Source organism: Diorhabda carinulata, chromosome 7 (assembly GCF_026250575.1).
Source record: "Diorhabda carinulata isolate Delta chromosome 7, icDioCari1.1, whole genome shotgun sequence".
Taxonomy (NCBI): Eukaryota; Metazoa; Arthropoda; class Insecta; order Coleoptera; family Chrysomelidae; genus Diorhabda; species Diorhabda carinulata.
The window spans coordinates 17275551-17300297 of record NC_079466.1 but is presented as its reverse complement, the minus strand read 5'-3'; the positions used below and the strand labels follow the sequence as shown (position 1 = coordinate 17300297).

At 32.1% G+C, this 24747-nt stretch overlaps 1 protein-coding gene across 1 annotated transcript in view; it reads right to left on the bottom strand.

Moving 5' to 3' along the window:
- LOC130896343 (homeobox protein Nkx-2.2a-like) overlaps positions 1–24747 on the bottom strand; it is a 43487-nt gene that overhangs the window by 8242 nt on the left and 10498 nt on the right. The window contains exons 2-3 of the mRNA XM_057804353.1: positions 15452–15648; positions 3279–3678 (exon numbers count right to left, since the gene is read on the bottom strand). Of these exons, the coding sequence (XP_057660336.1) occupies positions 3279–3678; positions 15452–15648 (597 nt within the window). The remainder of the gene's footprint in view (positions 1–3278; positions 3679–15451; positions 15649–24747) is intronic.

The following is a 24747-nucleotide window of genomic DNA, read 5'->3' as shown; positions in this document are numbered from 1 at the left end:
TAGCTCTCAAATTATCTCTATATCTTTCACGATGATAACATAAAGGAAGAGGACCATCCCAATAAAAGATAGATAACTAGATCTATCACTGGTAAAACGTAGCCAGAGGTCATTTTTAATTGATGAAAAATTTTATTATTTCGATGAAGTTGAAGACGATCTGTCGTCAAGTGTTTATTGAAATATTGTCTACAACTACAATATTGTCATGATATGCCTACCAAAAGGGTGGTGGATGATGACATTATATACTGCAACAGGACGAATTTTCCATTTAATTACCCGAGATAACGTGTGATTGACTTTATTTTTAATTTTGTTATAATTATCTATTCATCTCAAATTATTGGTTCCATTTTTTATGATTTCTTAAAAGTTATTCTCGCACCCAAAAAAACCGACATGGTTCGAAGCGAGCCGGCCACAGTCGTACACTCGCGTTTTCTCGTATAGCCTCGTGAAGAGTCTGGATCGGGCTTAATACTTAAATTTATTCCATGTAACTACAAATGGTGTTGAGAAAAATAAGGATACTGATAAAGGATCTGAACCAAAAACTTCGCTTATAGTGAAACTTTTACTATAAAAGCTGACTACAAGACTATCTGGTAATGCTACAGCTCAGCAATCCAAAGAGGTGGGCCAAACCTGCGGAATAACCTTATTGTAAGGTAAAGGTAAATAAATGTAGCTTCATATGAAGATTGTAGTGTGTCATAGTTTCAATACGATCTCATAGATTTCTATGATGTTTTCTGCTCTACCACAACGAAATCAAATAATTTTGTGGTCGTCAAAAAGTTACTGAGAATTTATAAGGGCGGTTTTGTATTAACGTAATATTGTATTTATTTAGCAAACACCATTTTCTCTTTTTTAATAATTGGATGCGTGCTCTGCAGTACAACAAGTAATGAAGAGATCAATAAATTTTGGCAGCTGAATTTTGCACTTCGTTTCTTTGTCAAAATCTAATGTACCTACCGAGAATGATAAAATGGTAATTGAACCACAAATCTCGACTATCTCAAATATTATATAATCGATATGATTGTAAATATAAAATCGTAAGTTCTGAAAACTTTATGACCATTGTAATCTATACGTAATTCCATGGTAAATAGCTTTATATTATAATTCGAGTGGTACTTCATTTTATCTTTTCGTTACTAATTCAATTTGGTTATAACATAAATAAAAAGAGGAGGATCATCATTATGGTAGTAGAGAATTTGTTTTGGGTTATTATAGAGATTACGTTGTTGGGTATTCTCGCCCGATTTATAACAGTAATTTACAGCTCCAGTTAAAATAATCGTTGTTTGCTATTAACCAATAAATAGATAAATCCTTATATCATTAGATTATGTATGTTCTTGTAGAGTGTCTGATTAAAAGAGGTAACTCTTTGATCGTACAAATTTTCCCATGTTTGATGAAAAAGATAGTAATTTATATTCAATCACTGAACAATTTTAATTTGGTTTTACATTCTTTGAATAATATATTTTCTACTTGCTAGTCTTGTCTTGAAACTAAATTTTCATTTTGGTCCCATAAATATGAATCTGACACATTAAGATCGGGAGAACTTGATGGCCACAGAAGCTTGCTACACATGCTCACATTGTAGATTTAGAAAATTCATCACTTCTTTATTAAGTGAGCTACATCCTACTCAATTTACAGATTTGCCACTGAAGAGCGTCCATTCGTCTGACGGAACTATATTAACAATAAATATTTTAGCTTAACTACCTTGTCAAATTGTAATTTTTTGGATACTCAAGGAGACAAATATAAATAAAAATTAAGCTTAAACTTTGATAAGTGTGGATTATAATACAGAGGTCGGAATTAAAAAAGAAAAATGCAGCGACAAAATGAATTTCTGGAAAGAATTTACTGAAGAAATTTGGAAAAAGGTTACTGTAAGTGGTTCAAATCCCTGCTCATCTTGATTAATGCATTTACGACAAGGTTTCTTAACGGAATAGCAGATCCAACGAAGCTTGTCAAGCATGTCCGTGAAGAGTTTCAAAGTCTTTTTCAATTGCAGCTCATAGGTCGGAAAGGGTGCTTGGTCCTCTTCTTTCACAGGAAAAAATCACAGGGCATCAGGTAACTTGACCGTGCAGACCACTCAACGAATCCTCGTCTACCTATTCATTCTCTAAAATGTACTCCCACACACATAATGCATGGTGCGGCGAAACTCCATCCTGCATAGAACGACGATTGTTCGCGAGTGTTGGATCGTTGTTCATTTGCCCACGTAAATTTCCAAATAATACCCTAGGGAGGTTGAATTTTTTTTCAATAAAGACGTGAGGAGTACGTGAATGAAACGCATACGGTAAACTCGATATAGCATGCGATTTTTCCAGAGCATATCCTGACTTATACCGACATCACAATACAGAAAGATTTGTGCGAAGCTCCGGGATAAAGTTTTAGCTCAATTAAAAAAAAATTAGAAGCCCGTTTTTTGCGTTGTTGGCGGTGGCTCGATTAGGTGGAAAATGAGTAAGCGCTATAACATCACGCGCGCGTTAAAAAATGATTATATTTAAGCGAATTTTTATCGTATCCTGATGATTTTTTTTAATTTCGGGTAGATCAAAGAGATATTTTGAATGGAGACATCAAAAATAATTTTCCATTAAGCCGAATAAGAAAAATTTTCACTCTAAATATACGCCGATTTTCTTCAATTTTTTTCCGAGGTTTTCCGGCCTGCAAAACTTCTTGCGCTATCACACTGCTCTTAGTTGAACTGGAACTAATAGACTGTAGAACCAATAAGTAATTCACAACATATTTTTCTGATTTATTCCATCTTTTCTCCCATACATTCCCGATTTGTTTCAAATATCGAGTTAATTTTCAAAATATTCTATTAGCTTTACTATCCGTTATAGTTACATAAAATCACTTTACATTAGTTTGATAATTATACTATCAACAATAATCATGTATGATATCAGAATGCCTACTATGTCATTTTACTTAAGTATATTCGTTTGCAAACTGGATATTAAGATATGGTTGTTACAATGTTCAATAATTATTCTTTCAAATATATGATTGAAAATTCTTGCAACGTCTTCGATAATACAAACACTTCCTGACATGCGGTGGGTTACCTCTCCTAATAAGAAATCCGGTATATGTTTCATAAAATGTTTTGTGCCTTACAATGTTTTTTTCCAATTGAGAACAGATAACAAACAATAATTTTATTTAAATTACAATTAAATAGAATACGGTAAACTTACCTATGATTTTGAAACCATATTTTAACTTGCGTAGGTGTGAGTCTAATTATAGAAGCCAAATGTTCCCTTTCTGGTGCCGATAAGTATCGTTGTTGTCGAAACCTCCTTTCCAATTCGTAAGTTTGAGCTTTCGAAAATAAAACCCTTCGTTTTCTTTTTTTCTGACTTCCAGGTTGTTGTTCGCTTTCTTCTTTAAGTTCGTCTTGATCCTCTAATTCGCCCTCACTTATTGTTCCCATAGAAGACGGAGCTTGGTTAAGAGGATTTGTTACGCTAGAGTCTGCAAGAGGGTTATCTGGTGGAACACTCGATCTTTCCGAAATCGATGGACTCGTACTATCCGGACTCAATTGAGAAGGATGTGGAGGAATCGTAAGATGTGGTTGAATCGGATTTATTCCTGAAACAATACAGAAAATGTTTGAATTAATTAGAAATATTAGAATTTATTTTGTAGTATCCTTTGGATTGTAACTAATTAAAAATCGAATAATAAACGATTAAAGTAATTATAGATTGAATAATTATCCATCAGCAGAACCGAAATATTCCGCTAGGACAAAATATGAAGAATCAGTAGAATGTAGTGTATGAAAATGAACGTCAAAAACAAGTAATACTGAAAAACAAGTCGGGGCACAGAAACTTCACATCTCTGATGATACAATCTATCAAAAACGTAGCCAATGAACGAAATATACAGAAAAAAACACCCTTAAAGGTCTATGAAGGTCTGAAAATTTTTCGACGTCAACCTGAAGATATCAGCACTTATGAATTATGTGTTAAGAATTACTGCCATTTGGCCAGTTGGTTTCTGTTTACCTATCGTATACACAAGGTACGATATCCTATCCCCTCTTTAAACTACAAAAGAGAGCTGTTAGATATTTACTCGGAGTAATCAGCAGTGCTCACTGCAAAGACTTCTTTAAAAGATTAATAATTCTGACTCTTTCTTCCTTATTCGTCTTTGAAGCCGTTTGCCTAATTGGTAAGCACGCTACTCCAATTTGAGAAAGGTCGTTGCACGGCTATCCAGTTAGGAACGCGGAGCGCGACATTTACCAACCTACTCCACGTTCAGAATCAGTTAAGGGCTTAATATTTTACAATGCAAAAAAATGCACAATCACTTTGCAATTGAAATCAAATCGAAATCATCTTTTCCCGCATTCCGCAATAATTTGAAGCCTTATTTACTGGGAGGTACTCTGTAAACGACTTCTATTCTAATAAAAATATTTAATTCCGGGCATGCTGCATTCTGGTTTAATTTTTGCCTTGCACTTATATACTAATTATTACCTATTTCCTACTATCACCTATAATTTTGTTACTCATTGTGGTTTTCTTCTGTATATTGAAATTTTATTTCATTTGTATCTTTATTTAGTTATTTTCATGTTTCTTTTTTAGTCTACAAATCGTAACAATTTTTTGATGATAAAGCATTTCTCTCTTTCTTACACTGACTGATTTGAACTCATGACAACAAAGTTTAGAAATTAATACTGAAAAAAAATTTGCCGAACAACTTGAAACCATGGAATTGCAGAGGTTAAAAAATATTGAACTCTAAAATAGATAAGGCAAAGTACTAAGAAATGGGTGGAGATCTTGAACAAAGATTATGAAGTATAAGAAGACCAGAAAAAGATGGATATACCATAGTCACGTAATATTCTAACATAAAACAAATGAAAAAAAAAATAAGTAAAAAAATTTTTAACAACCGCACTTAATTCAAAATACAATAAAATTTTGACGTGACCTCGGTACAATTGTCCTTTCAATGATCGAAATAATAGATGCTAATGATGACAATCTTAAAAAAGTGTTTTGTGGACATATAGATACTAAAATGTCGAGAAAATTTGGTCATTTGGGAACTATAATTTTGAAACAATTAGACAAATAAAGCGCTATTCAGTGAAGTGAAAATTCATAGTTGTAGATACCAATAAACAATCTTGAAATTATTTGAAAACATAATTCAAAAGTAAACGAATATAGTAATAAAGTTTAGACGTTTTGAATTTTATCCCATTGCTTCCAAAGACTCAAACGTTGTAGTATAAATAAAATTTAGGAAAAATTGACTTTTAAATTGACATTCAACTATCGAAGCTGTTTTACACTTGAAACTTCACTTGGAAAAGGTTTATATAAATGTTTCATTTTTAATATTTAAAATTCTGATTTGTAAAATCAAGGTTATTCTATTGAATACTATTACATAAAGAAAAAATGGTAAACGGAACATTCTATTAATAAATTGACTAAAAGTTAATGATTATTTGTCTAGGAACTTCTTTTTTTAACTGTATTTTTTTGGTTCGGAACATTATTTCCCTACTTTTCAATTACAATTTTAATAATAAAAAAAAATCACTCCAGAAAACGACACTTCTTCTTAAACGCCAAAACAGATGGGGTCATTAATTGATATATTTCTTATCAAAGCTGTTAAAAATTATAGGACATTTAAATACAGAACATATTGCAGCAAACTTTGACAATATTTAAAAAAATATAGGTCTTACTATTGGCTCCTTTTATCAAGAAAATAACTAGATATTATATGGAATAATTTTATCAAATATTTATTTTCTAATACATTGGCTTTAGTAAACAAATATCTATAAGAAAGACAATCTGTGTCAATGATGTTATGTAAATAAAATAATCTGATCCATTTTTTGTTGATAAGTTAACTACACAGTGAAATTTCAATACTATAAATTCACCTGTTTTGAAATACTTATAATCAAATGTCTATTTATATTTATGATATATATTAATTTTAAAAATTTTGTAGGTGAGGTTTATTGAGCAATAAATACTGTTGATAATTTCATTGGTGATAATCTAGATTAATCTAAGAATAATATATATAATGGTGCTTTCTGAATATACGTGATCCACATATCATTATTACAACTATGTTTCTGTAAAAGGTCTTTATTTTAGTCTAAAGTAGGTTAGACGCTATGCGGTACTGAAGTTTCTAAATAGTTTTTTTTGCGATTTTTATGAGAGTTGGGATGATCATTATTGACCGAAAACTTGTGAAACCATTAAGAAAATTAATAAACTTTTTTTAACACACTGTTTATTATCACTACATCAACACTCACAATTACAATGTTTGACGCGCGTTTCGATAACTAAGTTATAGTCTTCAGAAACTGAAGGTGAACTAAGTTTACCCTCTGTATCTGTTGGTATAGTGGTAGTGTGTAGTTTTCAGTATGAATATCACCAACGATTTCAAAAATTCTAGTTTATATATATTCTTTTGTTTATAGTAGACACAAAATAATTTTTATTCTATAAAATATTCAAAATAGATTGAATTATGTCTTATAAATTCACTTTATTATCATATATTACGAAAATATTTGCTTATGGCATTCTAGTCCGTATTTTCTCCCTTGATGCGCTTACGATTTTGTCTGAATACACGATTCATCTTCCCTTTGTTTTGAAACTCAAAAGTTGAAAGTTTACATGATTTATTCCTCTTAAAAGTATTGTCTTTGGCTATCAATGTATTTTTCCCAACGTTACATTCCATACTAGAAGGCTTCTTCCGTTAGTTTTATAACTTAATATCCTATATAATACTTTTTCAACAGTGTTTCATGAAGCAGCTCCGTGAGTCAGATTTAACAATCGCCTTGAGTGCATTCATCGGATCAGTTTCAATGACCTCTATATCACCAATTCAATGAGTTACTGTGTATAAGGAAGATAGTAATTGATATTTGCATTGTACGGTACCAGATCTGGTCGAAAAATTTTATGAAAAAATCACAAGCAAAACATCCAAAGAACTTGAGATTGCTCATTACGTATAAGTTCTGTAAATATATTTTTCCACTTCGTATTTTATGTTCCCGTGCAAAGCGATTATCTGAGTTTTGAATGTCGAAACAAGTATCAGAAAAAGTTCTTCGGACCTGGAGCGTAAGTACATTTTATTCCATATTGTATACAAACAAGTAAATAATTACAAATAATAATTATTCTATATGCAATAAAGTGTTTTCTTAAATCAAATTTTATCACTACTCTTTTACCTATAATTTATTACAATTTATTTTTAGCATCGACTATTGTTCCCTATTTCTTTCTAGTCTTCAACTATTGGGTCTTAATTCCTCATCCTCTGTTGTTTTTCCATTGAATCAGGTGGTGTCACATTGGAATTGATATTATTATTATGAGATTATGTAGCCTACAACATTTTACTTGTGCGATCTTATGTTTATGACAAAAGGGATGTTTGGTATCCCCAGTAATTAGGCCCCTATAATTCTTGATCCTTATTAACTTCTTGTGAATGTGACATTAATATTCCTCCAGAAATCTAAGCGATTACATTGGAGAGTTGTAGGTAGCTACAGTAATTTACTGCCTCCACAAATCCAACTCTCCGTCTTCCGTAACTCCTCAATACATATTATTCCAATTTTAAATCAAACACTTATAGACGAGGTATAGCTTCCAACTAAAATTTTGAATCACTGTTAATCTTGTTTGTTTCTTTCTGGTACTTCAACAAGGAACTGAAACATTTGTGTAATTATACATTAATATGAATCCAGATTAAAACTGAACCAAGTTTTAATGTAAACGTGATAATTTCCATATTCAATACTTTCAATTCCAGTTTTATTTACTAGCAGAAACTGACAGTGCCACAGAATAAAAACGCATTTGGAACCGACAGATATCAATACCTTCTATTACGAATGCATTGCCTCTAGCTACTGTAAACAAATCAGTAAATTATTCATTCGGAACAGTGTTTTTTCGCCGGAAAAATATTAGGTATGACATGAGAGCTATGACTAGATGTAAAATATCCAGTGATACTTGAGAAAATATCTAAACTGAAAGTTTACGAAGGATGAAACTTAATACGGATTTAAGGTCTTCTTTACACATGATAGATGACAGATGAAAATCACAGACGACACAGACCATATCAGCAGGACGGAATCATAGACACACGCCATCTTAGACCATAGAACATATGACAGGTAAGACACAAGATGGATGGTGACAGTTGAAATTTAGATCAGATGACGTACAAAATGCTTGGTGATATATGATAGATGGTGCTGGTGATAGCTAACGTTCCCACCGCTTCCGCTTTGGTAATGGTATTTATAACTCCTTTGAAGCTTATAATGTATTGAAAGGAGCATATGGTAATGAATTTTTATCGCGTGCACGAGTCTAGAGTCTTTTAAATGTTTTAAATATGGTCTCTACCGCGTTCTATATGATTTCCGATCACAATACCGAAAAAATCAGTAGTCTAATTTTATTTGGTCATCGGTTAAATATAGGTGCGGAGTTCATGCTCTCAAATCCTACTTTTTAATAACAAGGCGCTCCCGTGAGCGTTTCGAGCCAATTTTTATAAATGCCATTAAAAATTATCCACACTTATTGGACATTATTGTAATGGATCGTGGATATTCACTTATGACCCATTAAAGGTTGAATCAATGTATGAATAAAGGGTCGATATATATTGAAGATGATATGTAACAATGTATGAATTCGAAATAAATATTTAACAACGTCAGCCTATTAATTATTAATAGCCATACCTTGTATATTTCATGATAATCCAATTTCTTTAAATGCCATTCTTATCTAATGAAAGTATTATCTAGTTATACTCAAATAAGAATTCCTATTTATTTAAAAAGTTGTGAACTGATCTCGTTTATCGCTTAGAATACAAAAAGAAAATGATCTTTCAAAGCGATTCATATCTGTGATTGTTGTGGTGTTGCCAAACATCAATCTAACTCATATTAGCCACATTTTTTCTCATAGAACTCATATTGTACGTAACGATTTTTGTTTCATCTTTAAAAATGACAAATCGTTCAAAATGGTGACAAAACCCCAAGACACACACACACACACACACACATCTGCTTACAGATTTAACATCTGCTTTTCAGAAGGCGTGACTTGTTCTCTTATGTGTAGAGCTAACTACGAATGATATATTTACCAGCCCCTTTTTGGCTGTATATTTGGCCTACTAATGGTTACGTAATTGCGAAGACAGGGGAGATAACTGAAAAGCTTCCCTCTTGCCGTTTAAAATCTCGAACTGTATCGGTGTCGCAGATCCTTTTCAAATTGGCTGTTATTACTATTGTTACAATGAGTGATAGGTTCACGCTGATTGACGTGGGGTCGGCAGTGATTCGGTTAATTTGATGCGGAAACTAGTTAAAAGTTTATTTATGGACTAGATAATTTTTTCGAAATAACTGATTGATTTTTAAATGTTATATACAATATTTTTTGTGTTATGGCCAATTTTGTTGGTATATTAAAAGACCGCACAAGAAAATTTTATCCCCAAATTCAAGATTTTATGAGATTTAATTTAATGAGTGTGAATACGCAATAGTTTTCAAGCAACATAATAATTAATATTTGCATTATATACCGTTACCAAATTTTAATAGAAAATTAACAAGCAAAAACATACAAAAAACTTGAGAAGCAAAATGCATCTATTGTTTATTATTTATTCTGTAAATATACTTTTTAGACTACACCATCTGGAAGTTGTTCGTTCTGTATTCATTTACATACTGAAAGTTGCGTTTTGAGTGTTCCATGTAGTGAAAGTGACAGTTCCGTACTGCAAAACACTTTCGGGACGCTCTGGAGTAGACAACTTTAACTTCCCTAAATGTGACTCTAGCCACTTCAATGTTGACAGTTGACAGACGATGATTTTGCATAACCTTAAATTTTTAATTTCCTGAAATTATCTGTTTTATCCGAAGTTTTGCCTAAATTAATGAATAACAATGAATGATGATGAAAAAGAAAACATCTGCAATGAAGAGTTATTCGAATCCACGTCACCTGATCTTACCGAAGAAAGCAATGCGGTCGTTCTTAATTCGTTGCCGGATAAATTTCGTGCAAGGTACGAAAAACAGTACGAGTTCTTTTTGAAGTGGTGTCACCAGAAAAAAATATAAATAAAATTTTTAAAATTATTTATTTTCTTTCCTCAGTGTAATTGAAAAAGTTTTGGATTTTATGCGTCGTTTAAAAAATGTTGTGTACCGAAATACTACTTTGTTGACGAGTCTGAAAATTGCGAGACGAGCAGCAGACGAGTAGCACTTTCGGTCCTTGGCATACAAATAACTATTTTTTTTTATTTTCTTAAATAATAATCAAAGGAACTATTTTTCAGTAAAATTGTCAAATATGACATTTCGTATTTTAATATAGTTTTAGTTTTTATTTAAAACCAAAAACAGTATGAAAAAAACATATATCGATATACGTCCGCGAAGTTATTATTACGGTACTCGATAATATATTCTTGACTCGGCTCCTTCGTCGCCTCGTCCATAAACATCTATCTCGTACCGTACTAAATCACTTCCCGGACTTATAACTTAAATAACTATTTTCAGTTTGTACATTATGTGTGTGCGAATATCTCAGTTTGGAATGTCGAAATGAGTACCGGAAAAAGTTCATCGGACATGGGGCGAACGTATATTTTATTCCATATATTTCCATCACTACTCTTTCACAATTTATGATATATTTTATTCTCAACTTATTTTTATTCTCTATCTATTAGTTCGTAAACTTTGCAAAATCCCTACAATCTGATCTTCCTATCTACTTTATGGGCTTTCCGGCAGTCTTTTCTCGTTAGGTCTCCATTCTGTAATTTTCCTTATCCCCTGTTGTTTTTCCATTCTTTTAATGTGTCTGGACGATCTTTTTAGATTTAATTGTATTCCTATATTCTCATTTTTAATATATTCTTAATTTCACAGCTCATAATTCTCATTCTCTTACTCTGCATTTTCATTTTGTTGTTTATCATTGTTCCTAAGTACTTGAAGGTGTTAACTACTTTGAATCTGGAAACTGGTCATTTATCATTATTATTTCTCTTTTGTGAACTTCCTTTTGTCTTTCAATTTCCTTATATTTGGTTTTCTCTGATTCATTTCCTTCCTTCCTTACAATTTTTGGTAACGTGTCCCTTGCTACTATTAATAAAACCATGAATATCAAATGTGCTAATTATGCTATCCACTGCAATTTTGTATAATACCTAACTTTACTTCCGCATTTATTTCAAATTCCTCAAATTGTTCTTTTGTCACTACCTTTACCCTGGAATTATTCATAGTCATTTTCATCAATCGTATTAATTTGTGGGGTACTTTAGTTTTTCCATGTCCTCTATAATCGCCCTCCGTTTTAGACTGTCGATGCGTGTTTTAAGTCGATTAGAATTAGGACCTCGAAGTTGTGCTTATAACATTTTCCTATCAATTGATTTGTAGTATAAATGACATCCACTGGAGCCTTCAATACTCTTCTATTTCTGGTTCCACAAACTTATTTTCTTTTATGAATTATTGAATTGAGTATTTCATACATGATGTGAAACAAACAAATTTCTCTATAATTGTTACATATATTCTTTCTTTGTTCTTAAATATTTTGTGCATTGCGTTAACTCAATCTGTTGATCCTTTCATTACATTCCATTTCTGTCGGTTTTTCTTCATATTCTATTATGACTTATATAATCTTCTCCGTGCCCAATACCTCAAGATTAAACATTTTTTATATCGAAACTACATTTATATGAAGAACTAGTGATAAGTGATTATTAATTCTGCATAGTAGGCTGAAGAAGATTTGAAATGAATATAAAAGAAATCATCAGCGAAGATCTGTATACGAGGTCAAGTGGAAAGTGAACTTATACTGAATATGTGTACCTACAACATGTCTGCGAATTTCTATTCATTGTCAAATGAATATACCATTTGTCTCATTTGTAGTTCAATACTACCAAAAACTTTCATCATGTCTTCCATTGCTGCTCTCTTGCAGATTGGATCTGGCCTATGATGGTTGGAATTTTCTGAGGTGTTAGTAGCAAATCATGTGAAGAAAAATCGTGATATAACAGCACCATTCACGCGACTGTCGAAGAAATGTAGTCCAAGTACGAGGTCTCTACAGATACCTACTACCCCAAACATTTATAGACATTTTGACTACGAGTTTTTTCAATATACGGGTTGCTGTTGACTATCTAATAATGAAAATTATTGAATATCACTGTTCTATTTCTGTAGACAAATCTGTCGACACTAAAAGCTAACCTCTGAGGATAATCATTCATCAATTCTTGATAGTTGAATATAATGTAGATGCTATATTTGTGTGGATGTAATATGGAAATTTTCGGTAATAGCTGACTGCATCATATTTCTTTTATCGGTGGTGACAATTTTTGTTTTTACATATTTTTCATATGTAAACCGACACATTAATCTTTCAAGCGCTCCATTTGGAACACCGCTGTTAATACCTTCTGTAGGCAAGTAAACAATTTCTCATATTTTATCTCAATGCCCAATTCTATCTTTTTTTCTTCCATGTCTAAAATCACTTAAACAGTTAAAAATGTGGTAACTATCATTTACTCATACCATACCTGAAGTTATGCTTAATCATTATTCGTCGGGTGGAAGCGAAGTATGAAATTAAGTCAGTTAAATCGATTGCAGCGCTCGTTAGCGAGAAAATTTTATAAAATCATTGTCATATTTAATTTCTGACACTAAGTATTCATCTGGAGAGAATTATACAAGGGTTGCGTCTTCATTTTGTTTCAAATGAAATCTTTGGACATTTTTTGTCCATTGCGTGAATGACTTTTTGTCTTGTTACTCTACAGCCTCCAATTATTTCAAATAAGAAAAGTGAATGTGAAATAATTCTCTAATTGTGTTCTATATCTATGTAGATGGTGTTTCGGAATAGCACTCTCTCGGGAAATGATTCTGTAGGTAAATATAAGGAAAAAGTTGGTATCACAAAAACGCTTCCTAAGCGATAGATTTCGCCCGGATTCCTGATCCACCAATAATAGGAAGCTATATTGAACGTCTCAGGTCTGAAATTGTCATGCAAATTTGTTTGGTCTATACATATTTTGATCTGAAAAATTGAATAAAATAGGTCTCAGTTATGTAACATAGAACAACATCGTTAAATGTAAGGTTACTTACAGAATTTGCTTATTTTTGTTTTCATTTTCATTCAGTAAAATAAAGATATTTTCAAATTGCATTCACTTTTTATTGAAGTTGTAAACATCATTCTCTTCAAAATTGAGTTTTATTTGAAATTTTAATGCATTTATTAGGTATTTAACAAAGTTATTTTACTCCAAACGTAAAGGAAAGTGTATTTTGGAGTTGAGTTTTTGGTATTTTACGTCAGTTAACGTAAAAACTATTATAGTTAAAGATCTGAGAACTATTTTATCCAATTTTTCAGGTGAAAATTCGTTTAGACCAAACAAATTTGCATGACAATTTCAGACCTGAAACGTTCAATATGGCTTCGTATTATTGGTGGATCAGGAATCCGGGCGAAATCTATCGCTCACTATAACTCGCTTACGAAGCGTTTTATTATGCCAACTTATATTTACCTATAGAATCATTTCCCGAGGGATTGGAGTGCTATTCCGAAACACCCTCTATAATTGACCTAATTTATGAATATTATGAATAAAATATTACTTCAATAACCTTTTCTTGGAATACACTTACATATTAACAAATGTTATACATATAAATATGTAATGAGATATTATACATTTTTTCAATATATTTGAATTTTAGAGTAGGTAGTTCAGCATTACAGATAAATTATTAGTAATTTGAATCAAACTTTCGATTTGATTTAATCTGATATCACATTTGTATATGATTTTCTAATTAATTACTAAGTTTTCTCCGCAACTAAACGTGAGCGCTGGACATATTAGTATTGTTACGAGCTCGTCCACGACATAGACTGTGAAGCCCGTCCTGTTCGATTAAGCTGAATTGTCTAAAGTTTGGCGGATGTGGCGGCTCTAGAAGAGGCTGTTTACTTGTTTTCATATAAACAGCGGCAATTTGTTTATACTGTTTTCTTGGAACCAATTTCTTGAAAGGGCTTTTGTAAAAATATTGGCTTGTTTATCAACGAGGAGTCCTTGCAACCTGGTGAACCTGTTCTCCTGCCAAATGGCCGAGGACAAGGACTAATGCAGTCGCAGCTGTACCCACCCGCCCCAAAATAAATTTAAAGTAAACAATTAAAAAAAGCACAAAATTACAAAAAACCAAAAAAAAAGCAATTAAAACCCCACAGAAATTAAAAGAAAACAAACCGAGAAGGGCCGTTTCTGCTTACAAGTTTAACTTTCGTTTTCATTCTCCCCTTAGAAATAGTTAGACAAACACAACCCAACGAAACCACCACAACCCCAGCCGTGCAGAGGAGCTATTCCTATATCAGGGACTACTCAAACAAACTACATTCCTTAGAAAAATCCTCCTTATCGTACCAAACTTTAACCAACGAATCTCTCTCTCTCATCGAGGAGGTCAGTAAATAATCTGATGTCATCCCGAAGACATCAGGTTAGACAAGAAAAAGGTGTATTCAAATAAATTAATATGTTGAGAATTAGATAAGTGTTGATAATATGTCTTATCATAAAGTTTAACGAGTATTAAATAATTTAGTGTACTTAGTGTAAGCATATAAATAACTTAAGTAAGCAAGAAAAAAAGAAACTTTGTGGATAAATTCACCCTACCGCTAAAAATCGATCAAAAAAATTAGGAGAAAAACACAACTGTATTTTTGGTAAATTCTAAGTTTGGAAAATAAAGTTTTCGATCAAATTTTGTAAATCTTTCTATTAACACAATATGTATTTCCTAGGCAGCTACAATTATTTATTATCAGTTTTAATGTTTTCCTTATTTATGGAACAAAATGAATAGTGTTACATTACTAACTAATTTTAAGCTTCATAAAATCAAGTACTTATAATTTTAAAATTTGGCAAAACTGTATATTATAGGAAAAAGTATAATATCTATAAGAAAACATACATTAAAAAAAATCGTATGTCTGCATTGTCTGTTGCTCAGAACTTTTGTTAATAGCTTGTTGGATAATTTCCATATCCGAACATTGGTATCCTAAAATCTAACTCTGTATAAGAAAAATTGAATTTTTCAAAATAAGAAATTTGAAAAAATGCTTACCTGGATCGGCCATTTGTAGCCATTGGTGTCTTGATGAATATGAAAGGTCTTGGTGTGTTGGATAAACTGAGGTATCAGCAGTTATAGGATCTATTTCTTCACTATTATGTCTGTCTAATTCTAAAATATCACTTATTGCAAAACTGGCTGGTTGTCTTTGATTGCCAGAACCAGTCATTTTCATTGTATCTAGTAACCTGAAACAAGAATAATACACCCATTAGTTTGTTACACAGGCTAAAAATAATTGCTAGATACTGTCATCAATTTCTCTAACTTCTTATTTCTTCATTATTTAGAAAATAGAGTGAATGGTTCGCATACATAGAAACGAAAAAATTTTCTCTATCGATCATGTAACACCTCTTGAAGAAAAAATTGTTCCACTTCTATAAACGACTTCATCATGCAAAATAAAATTATTTTCACGCAAGGATTCTTTTAAAGTTTTGAAAGTCTTACGAGTCTTACGAGAATGCTGAAGAGGTAGCACAATAATCAAAGTTCGATAACTATTTAATCTTATCACAAATAAACCTACTAACAATATACACGGAGATATATACAGAACTTAAAATTATACTAAGTCGCCCATGCGAATCTCTAAGAGAAGCGTAGCTCCGCTAAGATCTAGGCGTTCAAGATCTGCTCGCTTCGATGTACCCAAAAAAAGTGAACTTTTCTTCGATTTATCTCGTCTCACCTGGGCTCGTTATTAATATGCTGGTTCTTCCTAGCACGTCTAAGAGGAATAAGTCAATTGCATGCTATTAGGACATCAAGGAGGTTATATAAAAAAGGTGACTTGGAATTCCCAAAAGAAGCTAACTTCAATTAGGTATCGGTCAGTTAGGGGTCGAATGATTAACGTTTTATTGAGGAAATTTTTCGGGGAAGTTTATACCTGTACTATGTATTTTTGAATTCGAGGGGGCACAGCGTGGTCGCCACATAGTAATAGCTGGGTGCAAAATCTAGAGAATTTGGAGGATGCTTAACGTATTTGAAGTTTTTGCTATTAGAATGACGGATCTGGTGAGTTATCCTGATGCGAGAAAATAACGTGTTGTGTACCACATGGTATTACAACTTTTTGTCAACTCCTCGACACAGTATCATGACCTTTTTTTGTAATATTTCCATATGTGATAGCGGTTGTGTATCCACCAAATCATTTTGAATTTCGTTGGAGGCAACTCTTTCGAACGCAAGTATTAAATCACCAGGCGTTGCTTGTCACGATTGTTATATTTTGATACTAATATGTCTCTCGAGTTCGGGCTTCTAACATAGACACACTTTCAACAGCTTCAGTTATAAGTTTTATTATACGCTCATAAAAAGCGAGTTTTCTTTCAATATGGGGGTTGTTAATATTTGCCATGGAAACTTTCCAATGCAGATGTACGGTGTACTTTGAAGAAGGATAAGTTTGTTATTATACTCTGCAGTGTAAAAATAATTCAGTAAATAATTTTACATCTTACAGTTTCCTTTTACTTAAATAAATAGAAAAACAGTATACTGAGGCTGACTTTTCAGGACTAAAAATGAAATAGAGAGCTCAAAAATCATCATGACAAAAAAATATCGTTTCACGAATTTTTAACTACTTGACGGTAATTTAATTTCGCAAATGTTTTGCCCGAAGCTACGTGCACAATACAAAAGTGAGTTTTTGGAAGGTTAACACCTTCATTTTACAAGTGGATATTGTTAAAAGTACCCAAATATGAATGGGCACCACCTGTTTATGGTTTTATGAATTAGGTGCTTAAACGTGACTTCTCATATTTCTTGAAAATTCGGCACGATTGTCACCTGTAAACAGGATCATAAAACGAGGATAGTACGACAGGTATTATTTTCTCTGTAGCGTTTATCGATGGATTGCGCTGAAATATTACTCAAGGTATGAACAACTCATTTCCTGCTTCTCACGATATGCCGAAATTATTAGTATACACGAGTTTTGATGTAAACCGACGATCCCCAATAAAACAATTACCAGTTACATATTGTTGAAAAATTTCGTTGCAAATTAATTACCTTTAATAATACTAGTAATGCTGATTGTTATTATAATAAAATTTTCTAACAGGGATTTCTAGAATATCTGAAATTGATATTTACTATGATCTTCAGTTTACAAATAAATTTCGACATGAAACTAATTTATATTTCTGAACAATAGTATATTATAAAGAATATTATTGATGATATTGAAGTGTTTAGAACAAGATTGAATAGGAATATGGATATAAACTAGAATGAATTTGTGCTGGTTAACAGGGAACAAACATACTGTCACAGTTACTATTCTTCAGAAGACGGTGACTAAAATTGAGTTTTTTTATTTCTAAAATTTCAGTTAAGCTAAAAACTTTTGTCATTTTTGTGCAATAGTAAATGACTAACTAAGGGTATTTTTGCAATATTCTGATTTGTGAAACTTGAGATCCTTATTTTATTAAAAAATATTTTTTATTGTTAAATTTTTTTCCAAAACCAATAACTGCATAGAAAAAAAAATAAACACCAATAATTTTAATATATAAATTGAGTGGAAAAGAGTGAAAATGTAAAATGTAATACAATTTATAATAAATGCTGGAAATGACCATATCTAGGAAAAATACAAGAACGTAGCCAAAGTGTCATGGATTTCCGTGCACGTTTAAAAAAACCTAATTTTAGTCACCACTTTTCAAGGGTGATATCTCGCAAAGGGGTGAGCTGAGGAAATTTCGTTATAGATATGACCAATCTCAATTTCGAACGAGCTATCTCCTCATGAATTTTGTTGCATGAATTGAGAAATACCCTGCATATGTAGAACGCTCAAAAATATGTACCTATGTGTGCAAAAATATTGATTCTTGCGTAGAAATGATTGTGCGTCATTTAATTTATTATTGTGACTTTCTTTACAAAAATAGAATATTGAGAATAAAAAATTTATATCTAATTTGAGAATTAGATTGATAAACGCTTAAACAAACAAAGAAATTAAGTGAAGAAACAAATGTAAAGAGCCATAAAATATAGAAATGGACGCAAAAAACTACCAACTATATAGTATTGGGACAAGAAGTATAAAAAGTAAAGAACAATCAAAATATAGACTATATGAGAAAAACTATCTTTTAGACACTTTTTACAGGTTAAATATTCGTTTTTGGCACTAATTTTCGATGTATTATGTAGTGCATTGAAAAATACTAACCCTGGAAAAGCAGACCTAATAACTGGGGAGCACCAGGCCCCGGGTAGTAACGCAGGAGCCCATGGATGCAGCAAAAGAGGCGGCCAGGCGAATAACGCTGCTGCGGCCGTGGACGTCACCGCAGCTGGTGTCGACGTCGTCGCCGTGCCTTCAGGAGGCGTCGCGGGTGGCATTTTCTCTTTTTCTTTTTCCTCCGCCACTTTTAACGATTTTTAAATACGTGTGAGAACAGTAAATATTAGTCGATGTTTTTAAATTCAATTATAATACAACTATAATTTTAATTCGCTTGCACTTAACTTATCGTAGTCTTGTAGTTAAATAATATTCACGTAAATAGATCGTAACGAGATAGTTTTATTGATGCATATTCACGAACTAACGGATATATTTTTTGTAAAACACTTTTTTGGACTCTCAAATATCAAAAACTAGTACGAGCATACTCAACCGCACTTGAAGCCGACACGCGAACCATGGAGAGGACTGAAGAGTGTTCAAGAGCTACCCTCAAGTCGAGGGTCATCCAAACCTCTCGATATTTTAACCAATGCGATACTGTCTCTAAAGGGCGGGACTTTATTCAACCAATCGTTGGAGCAGGAGGTTGGTTCTTGGAGATTTAGTTAAGTGCTTCTTTCTGTGTCACTTTGTAATGTTTTCGTTTATTGCGTTTGACATAAATAGGAGATGTTTATGCTACGTTTTGTATTTTGTTGTATGTGTTATACGCCGCTAGGTTTAAAAGGTTTTCAGAATTAACTGGGGGGTTATGGAGTATGTCTTTTAAATATGGAGTGGCAAATAAATGGTGTAACTTGAACTCAGTATAATTATTATTAGCCCCCGTGAATAGAATAACATTATTCTTAAATCGAAGTAATATGATGTATACGCAAACTGATAAATACATATCAAAATTCAAAACAACTTAACTATATTAAACATATCTTAATAAGTTAGTTACATTTATCCACAATCGCTAAAATTTGAAGGTTTATCCACGCTTAATGATGAAAACCATCAGAAGGATAACATTATGGATGAATAATACTTATTTGTTATTAACATCAGCATTTATTATTATTTCGTTTCACTTCGTTTTCATGAATAACAAGCTGGAAATTGTCAATAATTTTGGAACGTATAATGTGAGGAATTATTATTACTAGTTTTTATCTTGCTGCATTAAGCTTATTAGATATATAATCCTTGATAGCTCATCGTGTTGCACACATGTACAGAAAACGTGAAAGTAAAATTGGTTTGGCTATAAACAAAATATTAGATGTGAACAGAAAAATAAAATAAATTGTTTTGGCCAGAAGATATTTGCTTTCACAATTAAAGAACAAATATAGGCATTTTTCAAGCAGCATAGCTTTATATTTTCTTCTTGTCTTGATAATATTATTTTCTTCATCAAGAAGAAGAACTATAATCGCTAATTCTTCAATCGAAAAGTTTGATGACATTTTTTTACTGCAAATATTACAATAATTTTCTAATATTATTAATGATCTAAGAGCCAAATACATCCGACTTTGATTATTGACAATTCAAGACTGAATCGTGAACTGAGTCAGATTATATAATGTGAACATGATACGACTTTACCAAACCGAAATCGTATAGAGAACTAACGGCATTAGAGTGAGGATTGGCCCTTATTAATTTCAAGTATTTGAAGATTGGAAGACATTAAACCAGCGGTTCCCAAACTGTGTGCAACGGCGCCTCGGTGCACCGCTAGCTAGTGCCAGGGGTGCCGCCATTGACTACCAACAAGGCATACTACAAATTTTGCGACTATATGTTGTTGTAATAATTTGCATTTGTGGAAAGCGCGGCACGGGGCAGTGACGGAACGATGTGCTCACGGCCTTCTACTCGGTGCTGGCAAGGCGAAGAGACCTATCAAGAAAAGATTACCCATCATAGGCAAACTCATTACTTTATTTCCGATACTCCGCCATTAGGGGCTAGTATTGAAAATTGCGTGCTCAACATCCATTAAGAAACGAATACACGCTGGATACTGAAAAATAAACTTCTAAACCGCACCGCCACAATGAACATGGGGGATGAATGGGGAATGCGATACAATTCTGATATAAGAGCTAGAAGAATCCAGTGGTTTGTGAAACATTCAATGTATAGAAATATTAATAGGTACAGTGTATAATACGAGGAAAAGAGAGAGGCCGAAAATGAGTTGGATGATTCTATGTTGGATGTCTAAGTTATGGGAATTAGAGTAGGTATGGTGTTCCAAGTCAAAAGATAGAATGCTAAAGAGTCCCAAGGTCTCCATAGTGGTGTAATGCCTGGTGATAAGGTAAGTATTCATAAAAATCATCACGGGTCATAATACTTTGTTTCTCAAAAAATAAAAGTATATTTTTACTTATTACTCTATACCAGACAGATACTTGAATATAAAAATCTTTATAAGAAATAAATTTTAATTAATATTCATATTTATTTTAATCCATTGTTCAATATATTGCTCCGTCAAATTTATGATGTTACTTTTGAGGTATATACCTCAAGATGACATGACTTGGGTAATTAATAGAATGAAGTGCTATTTGTGTTTATGAAAAATACTTTCATTTCAAACGAACACTACTAATGTCTGGGATTTCCAATTTTTAAATAAAAGCGATATTACATTCAGGTAAATAAAGAATTACAAAGGTCCTTTTGTATAAGCTGGGTTTTCCCAATACATTTATACCTGTTTGAAATAAAATTGACACTTGCTCAAAAATTTATTGGATACAATGAATAACTGTTCTATTATTTGAATTGAAATTCAACAACAACCTTTGAATTATTTTTGAGAATACCTTTTTGCAAAACTCTAATGATAAAGTTCTTAAAATGTCGAACAGAAGCTACTTTTATTACGAGCAAAAAAAATCACTTGGCTAATACTAACGTATGTAGAAAGCAAAGGAATTAAAAATAACTACATATTCAAAGGAAGCGTCCTTATTGACTTACTCACATGCTTCAATTAAAATAGTTAGGTTTTAATAAGAAAGAAAAGTTTTATTGTCAGTAAAAAATTTTACAATTTTATGGACAAAGCGACACAAGTTTATATCAGACAATAAAAAATAACAATTTGGCCTGATAATAATTTTTTTGGCATTGAAAATGATAGAATTTTTTACCAGATCACAAGTTGATATTGTTAAGTAAATGTCCAATTTTTTTCTTTTAGTAGGGTAGCTATGAATGGGTCTCACAGTTGAGGTGTGAAAGTGTTTGCGATGCTAGGTGTAATAGTAGCTTAAATAGGGACAAATGGGGACACACTGTATAGTTTAGTAGCCAAAGACTGAACATGAATATTCCCGCCAAGGAGCTTTTTTCCCATTGATTTAATTTTCGCGGGAGAAGGTTTATTGGTGGGAAAATTTATTATAAACCTGGTGAGTTATGTTATTAGATTTTAGTTTACCTTCAGTCTCTGAAGACGATAACTTGGTTATCGAAACGCGCGTCAGACAGTGTGATTGTAAGTGTTGGTGTAGTGGTGGTGTAAGCAGTGTGTTTAGTATGAATATCACCAACATTCTAGAAATTCCAGCTTAAACGGATTCTAAGATGAGAGGAGGAGAGTTAAAATTTTGTATTTTTGAAAATAGAATATGCAATGCGTTTTACTACTTAAGCCATGAATATAACGAAAAGCTCTTTTTTGTAATTTGAAGATAAATTCCAAGAGGTACAAACTACAAGACCACCAGAATAAAAAACCATAGCGAAAATGCGATTCGCACAACAAGTAGTAAGTTATTGAAACAATACGAGAATCGAGCTGTTTAGACCCAGATTTAATGGCAAAACAAGCAGGAGATAATTTTTTGAGGATCGTATTAAGTCATTGTTGGGTTTTAGAGGGTTTTTTTATCTATTGTTTAAAAATTATTTAAAAAACTGATTTTGAAACAGAAGAGACCTAAAATCAAGGATATTTAGAAGCATTATTATATAAATATATAGATAGATATTTAGATATACATGCACATAAAATGAGAAATATATATATATATATATATATATATAAGAATGTTTTCTATTTCTAAACCTATAAAATATATTTTCGTTTATTTAAATCGTTAAACCCAACGAACTGTCACTGATATCGGAAATAGACTCGACACCCATTAACTTTCACAGAACCGTTTCATCACCTTAGAAAATACCGCATTCGGATACAGTGAATGGACATTCAAAGCTCAAAAGTCGATTTTTTAAACACCAGGTAGACCGGAAGTTTGATAATAGATCCTTTTTGTGCAATATATCGTTGAATTCTTCGGCCACTATATAATGGTATACAATAACTATTAGGATATTTTACACTTTTTTGACGAAAATCACACCCTTGTGTCACCAAAAGAGGCTTCAATATGGTTGGTTTCGAAATTTTAAGGGGAGTTTAATACATGCTATATACTATCTAAACCACTTTTTGTTGATTCGGTTATGATATTATAAAACGAAAAAAAAAATAGTACCAGTATGAACTCTATTATGAGAACAAACGCAAATGTTTATAATTTTGTTATCATTTATAGTAGATATTGTCCAATCATTCGCTTATTTATAAAATATGCAAGATTTCTACAAATTTTGGTGGTACCTACTTTGAAGTAACCTGCATATGTTTTCAAAGTTCTTAAATTCCTAATTGATTAAGTATTAAGTTAGAGGGATATTTTTCTATGTATATATTTGTTAAACACTTTTTTTAATATTCTTTATTAACTTTTTCTATAGCTACAACTAGATACAAAATATATATTCTGTCAAAAAAGTCAAACGTCCAGTATCTGCTTACTTTAAATGTTACAGTTACTTTATACATATTTTAGGTTATGATATCGACAAAATTCATAAAAAAGTGGAGAGTGCTTTCATAAAACCACATTCAGTCATCATCGTAGATGATTATCAATGTCAGAAGAATAATCAGAAACTAAAAACACTATGGGAACACAAAAATAAACAGGACTTTTCTTTCAAACACAACCAACACCATATTTGGATCTCGATAAATCCTGGACGCGTCATTTAACGTCCCGACCAATAATGACACGTTTATAAAATGTGGATTCCGCTCTTTAATGATCATTTTATACAAATGAGAAAAAATTAAATGAGTAAATAATGATTCCGTGTAAAATATTTATATCCGATGATTCCTGAAATAGAAATAAACTAGGCAACGTGGCAATGTTTTTCCTTTTAGGTAGATAGTGGAAACTGATCATGCAAACTAAAAACTAAAAGTAACAATCAGTATCTTTAAATTCCATTCATTTTCCAGAAAGATGCGAATAATTTAACATTTATTTTGATATCTACAATTTTTTTGGAAGTGAAAATGAAAAAGTTTTCAGCGTAAATGACTCAATTTAAGAGTAGACGCCAAGTGTACTTACAAGCTGCGACGTAAGTTCCAGCAGAATTTATTAAAAAAATTGGAAAAATTATTGAGGGTCGATATATTTTCGATTAGGGATATAAAATTTCTAGCTTCCCTGGACTATAATTTATATTTCGTTGTGAGAGTTACTGAGATACTGATTCATAGAGAATTGTCTTGTGATTATATTTTATTAGCATATCCCAATGTCATAGTGGAACCTGTTTTAACGTATGGTTTGAGTGCTGGCAAGTAAAAAATAGACGGGAGAAAAATATAGAGGCTGTGGAAATGACTACTTAAGAAGATAGTGCAGGATATCCAGAACAGAGCATATACGGAATGAAGATATACGACGAAGAACAGGTCGAGTATACACGACTTCAAAGAGAATACAAACTAAGCAGCTGCTCTGGTACGGACATGTGATGAGGATGGAGCAGAACAGATGGCCGAAGAAAGCATTTATGCATCAACCACAGAATAGAAGGAGACGAAAAAACCCTCAAAGACCTAGAAGGAAGGAATTGAGCAAAATATAAAAGACGTAGTTATCCATAAAAATGAGTGAATAGATAAAAAAGTGTCTTTGTTATTTCAAAACTAGTGAAATGAAGCACATAA